Source organism: Cyprinodon variegatus, unplaced genomic scaffold (genome assembly GCF_000732505.1).
Source record: "Cyprinodon variegatus isolate N-32 unplaced genomic scaffold, C_variegatus-1.0 Scaffold257, whole genome shotgun sequence".
Taxonomy (NCBI): domain Eukaryota; kingdom Metazoa; phylum Chordata; class Actinopteri; order Cyprinodontiformes; family Cyprinodontidae; genus Cyprinodon; species Cyprinodon variegatus.
This window is the reverse complement of record NW_015150710.1, coordinates 739,498-744,769: the sequence shown is the minus strand read 5'-3', so window position 1 is coordinate 744,769 and position 5,272 is coordinate 739,498. Positions and strand designations below refer to the sequence as shown.

At 50.9% G+C, this 5,272-nt stretch overlaps 1 protein-coding gene across 4 annotated transcripts in view; it reads left to right on the top strand.

Moving 5' to 3' along the window:
- Window positions 1-5,272, top strand: part of arid1b (AT-rich interaction domain 1B) — a 44,772-nt gene that overhangs the window by 34,787 nt on the left and 4,713 nt on the right. For 3 of the 4 annotated variants that reach the window (XM_015382491.1, XM_015382489.1, XM_015382487.1), the window contains 8 exons: window positions 366-544; window positions 758-766; window positions 823-976; window positions 1,058-1,174; window positions 3,199-3,271; window positions 3,515-4,274; window positions 4,350-4,480; window positions 4,556-5,009. In XM_015382491.1, coding sequence (XP_015237977.1) covers window positions 366-544; window positions 758-766; window positions 823-976; window positions 1,058-1,174; window positions 3,199-3,271; window positions 3,515-4,274; window positions 4,350-4,480; window positions 4,556-5,009 — 1,877 coding nt within the window. The remainder of the gene's footprint in view (window positions 1-365; window positions 545-757; window positions 767-822; window positions 977-1,057; window positions 1,175-3,198; window positions 3,272-3,514; window positions 4,275-4,349; window positions 4,481-4,555; window positions 5,010-5,272) is intronic. The other variant, XM_015382490.1, reaches the window with a different exon arrangement.

Below are 5,272 nucleotides of genomic sequence, written 5' to 3'. Positions count from 1 at the left end.
GGTCTGAAAAGTCGCTAAATATAGCGAAAAAGTCGCTGAGTTTGCAACACTGCTGCACCTGCGGCGCTGACTCGCTCTGCCGTATTTTTTTTTCTTCCCCCATTTCAGTCAAGTGGCAGTGATGACGGCGGCGGCGGATGACGCATTAATCGCGCGACACAACTAATCGATGATGAAATTCGTTGCCAACGCTTTTAAAAGTCGATTTTTATCGATTTTATAAAATTCGTTGTTGCAGCCCTAAAGACTATATCTAAGATGGCTGTCAAAAACAACGCAGCTCTGAACGCCTTTAAAGTATTTATTTTCTTGGTGCATCAGTCTTATGTTCGTCCTCACATGTCCGTCTGCTCCATGTCCCTCAGGACCATGGGAGGCGTCAGCGTCCAGGACCCGTTCTCTGAAGTCAACGATCCAGCCTTTCACAATAAACGAGGCCCGGGGCCCGGTGGTGGCCCCTACCAGCAGGGAGGGGGTCCAGCAGAACCTCCAATGCGGATGCCCTACGATGCCATCAAAGACCCGTATGGAGGCTCTAGGAAGGGTGAGGAGTGAAGCTCTTTCTCTGCCCACAGAGATTTGCTGCATTTTTCCACCTAAATCAGCAACACTTCTGCTCCAGAGCCTCCTGTTTAACACGTGTGCTCTGCTGCCCTCTGGTGGCAACATCTACACATTGTTCTGTTCACTTACATCCACATTGCATCACCACTGACTCTCCATCAGGATCATCATCGCTCAGTTTTTTTCCTCCCAGGCAGAAAAACAGTTTCAGCTCAGATGTTAAACTGGATCCACAGACGGATTTTATTCCTCTTTCTTCTTCTTCAGGTCCAATTCCTGGCGAGGCCTTCGGTCAGAATCAGATGTCCAGTGGTGCAATGCAGGACATGTACCTCCGTGGACCATCCTCTGCCCCCTTAACAGGGATGGGGCCCAGACCGCAGTTCCCCTACGGCCCCGGCTACGATCGGAGGTAGGACCCTTCTAGAGTGTTCCTCTTCTAGGATGTCGGCCTGGTGCCAACCTAAAGCTTCTGTGTAACGATGTCCTGCAGACTGGACCATGTGATGGCATCAGAGGGAGGAATAGTGCCCCCTGCAGGTCAGAACAGCATGGGCCCGTCTTCAAATGAAGCTAGCATGTATCCCCCCAACAGATACGCCCCCCAGAGGTAAGAGGAGGCTGCAGGATGTCAACAATCTACAGCTGATTCAGTTCATATATTTAACATTGAGCTGTTCCTCATGTCTATGAGGAGCAGGGGCGGATTTAGGAAATTTGAGGCCCTAGGCAAAGACAGGCAGGGGGCCCTCTAAACTGAGAAGACAACACATAAAACAGACCCATTCTACAGATACAGACATGTTAATAGAAGACTGATCCAATATGGTGGACACTGAGGCTATTTTAAGTTCTGATTTAGCCAAAGGATTTTTATCAAAAACATAATGAGGATGATGAGGATTACTCATTTATCAGTGCCTATCTGCAAACTAAGGTTGCAGAAATGATCTGTTTGGTAATAATAATGGATACTAAATCTTTTTTTGTTTATTTTTCAATAGATAATCAATATAAAAAGAAACAGTTGGCAGTTTTAACATGGTGAATAAAGAAAAAATGAATCAAGAGGCAAACGTTGACATGTTTAGTGGTCATTTCCTGTTAGAGACGAGTGAAAGTAATAACTTAACTCCTGGTAAAAAATATAAACCAGACAGAAGCTCCTGAGTGGAGAAAATTCGGCAGCTTTTAAAATGCTTCAGAGGTTATAGAACCGCATTAAAGAGACCCTAAACGAGAGTCTGTCAGCTTCTATAAACTTCTTTGTTTGTTAATTTGATGACATGGTAATCTGGATGAATAATGCTGGTGAAGATTCTCCATCATCCAGGTCATAGTCTTTCGAAAAAGGTTAAAAAAAAAACAATCCACTGGACTTTTTTTCCAAGTTTGAAGACATTTCGCTTCCCATCCAGGACGCTTTCTCAACTCTAAATGTTAGCGTTGAGTTCAAGGCTATAGGAAAGAAAAACCAACCTTAAATAGAGGGGCTGAACTCGGATTTCAGCTTTCAATAACCTACAATGCAGCGAGAGAGTTGATCCCTTCCCGCTATCATCCCCACCCCTTTACAGAGCAACAGAAGACCTCGCCTGTTCAGCCAGGCCAACAATTCCCTCTAACGACCCTCCTTTCAGAGACATAGACAGGTATGGGGCATTGCAGGCTAACAAAGAAGCCAAACGACCCCCCCTTTCAGAGGCATAGACAGGTATGGGGCATTGCAGGCTAACAAAGAAGCCAAACGACCCCCAACGCCAAAGAGGGGACCCGTTTTAATTTGCATTTTTTTTCTAGGCCAAAAACAAGGTTTTGTTAGGCTACTCTATAAAGCCTCAAACTCATCACTATTTCCAGAGGTGTCAAATAACGAAGTACAAATACTTCGTTACTGTACTTAAGTACACTTTTTAGGTATCTATACTTTGTACTTTCTATTCCTTACATTTTTTAAAACAAACGTTAGTCTTACTTTTGGCTTTGGTTTAATGTTTCTAAATCTTTATTTCCCGTCATGTGCTCCATCCACATCTAGTCAAAACTAGTGGAATTGGCCTGAATCATAGAACACTCATTGGTTAGCTAAAGGAAATCATCAGAAGCAAGCAGGTGTTCTTCCAACTGCTAACGTGAATTGTCTATGCCATGCTACAATGTGGGATTCAGAAAAAGATGTTGAAATGTCTGAAAGGTCGGACACAGGCGAGAGCGTATCGGGAGACGGAGACCAACCAGACCTCCCTCATCCTTGGCCCTATCTCAGAGGATTATTCTAAATAGTCAAAAAATTGAGCTTTTAAATCATATAGCGGCTTCTGGCTGTTTTTTTTTAAAGGTTACTTTATACTTTTATACTTTAAGTCGGTTTTGGAGCGCATACTTTTTCACTTTTACTTGAGTAAAGAGGTCAAGTTGATATTTCAGCTTTTACCAGAGTGTTTTTAAACTGCAGTATCTATACTTCTACTTTTGACACGACTGACTATTTCTGACATTTTGAACTGAAAAAGGTTCCTGGATGGGAAGCGAAACGTCTTCAAACTTGGAAACAAAGTCCAGTGGATTGTTTTTTTTCTAACCTCTATGGATGAATAATCCAAGGTGTTGATAAAGTTTGGTTTCTCTCTTCAGGCACGAAGGCTTCGGTCAGCAGTATCACGGTGTGGCCTACAGTTCCCATCAGCCCCTCTACCCTCAGCAGCAGGTGAGTTCTGCCGCAGGTTGAACCAGGCTGGTCACATGATGCGCTCGTTTCTGAACGGAGAGACTCCATCTTGTTCTGTTTAGGTTAGGATCCATCTGAAGGTTAATCTGGTTAAAAAGTCCGGTTGGTTCCTGCTCAGTTTGGCACATCAGAGCCGTTCACCCTGGAAACCTGATCCCAGGTCAGACTTGGGGCCCCTGTTTGGGCCCCGGTCTCTAACAGGTTCTGGTCTTTCCTCTGCAGGGCTACAAGCGCCCCATGGAGGGGATGTTCCCCGCCGCTAAGCGTCATGAGGGCGAGGCCTTCGGCGTGCAGCAGTACGGCTCTCAGCAGCCGGACCCTTATGGCCCCTTTGGATCAGGAGCCGGGGGCTACTCGGGCCCCGAACGTCGGCCCGTCCCCGGCCAGTACCAGTACCCTTACAGCCGAGACAGGCAAGGCCCCCCGCAGCATGGAATGATGGGTTCGGGCCCCACAGCGGGGCCTGGGGGCCCTGGAGAAGGGCCACAGCCCAACGTTTGGCCCCAGAGGACAGACCTGGGTTACACATACAGCCGGCAGGGCCAGGGGCCCCCCTTCACCAGCATGAACAGAGGGGACGACCAGGAGGGCAGGGCCCCCCAGGACGGCCAGTGGCCCCCCGGTCCCCTCACCCAGCGCCAGCCTCCCTTCCCCCCCCACTCCTCCTCCTCTTCCTCCATGCCCCCCCTCCCCTCCCGGCAGCCCCCCTCCTCCTTCCAGGCCACGCCCACCGTCCCTAACCACGTGGCTCGGTCTCAGAGCCCCTCGTCTTTCCCCCGGCCCCCAGTGGGCTCCCTGTCCCCCAACAGCGGCCCCTACATGTCCTCCGCTAAGAAACCAGGGCTGCCTGGGGCCCCGGCCGGGCCCCCGGCCTCTCAGGGCCTCCCCCTGGTCTACAGAGAGGTCAGCTTCCCCCCCGGGTCGGTGGAGGCCACACCCCCCAAAGTGAAACCACGGAGACGGCTCACAGCCAAGGACACAGGTAGGACCGCCACACACAGAGACACGGGGACACGAGGAGACGGAGGGACGCTCACTCTGTTATCTGATTGGTCAGGAACCCCGGAGGCGTGGCGAGTGATGATGTCACTGAAGTCGGGCCTGTTGGCAGAGAGCACCTGGGCGCTGGACACCATCAACATCCTGCTGTACGACGACAGCACCGTGGGCTCCTTCAACCTGACGCAGGTAACCCCGCCGCCGCCAACCCGCCGCCGCCATGTTCTATCCATCAGAACCTGACCTGTTTTTCTCCTCCTGCAGCTGCCAGGATTCCTGGAGCTCGTCGTGGAGTTTTATCGCCGCTGCCTCATCCAGATGTTCGGGATCCTCCAGGAGTACGAGGTGGGACCCCAGGCGGGGCCCCCCACTGACGACATGGAGACATCTGAGGACGAGGACGTCAAACCCGTCCCCCAGCGGGAGGTCACGGAGCAGACGGAGCCCCGCCCTCCTCAGAGCAGCAAGTACGACAAGCGGCCGATCAAGGTGGAGGAGACGGGGGAGAGCTGGGAGGAGGCGGAGCAGCGCTGGAGCGCGGCGGCTCGACCCGACGGCTTCAGCAGCGGCCTGCTGCACTGGAAGGCCGGAGGCGGAGACTCCACGGCTCACATCCAGACGCACTTCGAACCTCGGACCGACGACTTCACCCCCCCAGAGCCGGAGAGGGAGGAGGGAGGGGGCCCCCCAGAGGAGGAACAGCCCCAGAAAGAAGGAGGTAAAGATTAGAACAGCTTTCCTTCATGATCTGGAGAAATGAAAACAAAACAAAAAAACAGACACCGATTCTATTAAGGATGGAACGGTTTATGAAAACCGTCCGAACCGTTCGGTTCGACTGTCTCGGTTCAGTTCGCGTGTGTTGCGTTCGGTTCATACGCCGCTCCTTTTTCTCATAGGCGAAGCGTTTACACTCCAGAGCAGAAGGTGGCGGTACTGCGACCAAAGCCAACCACCAGTAGTAAACAAGAAGAAGAAGAA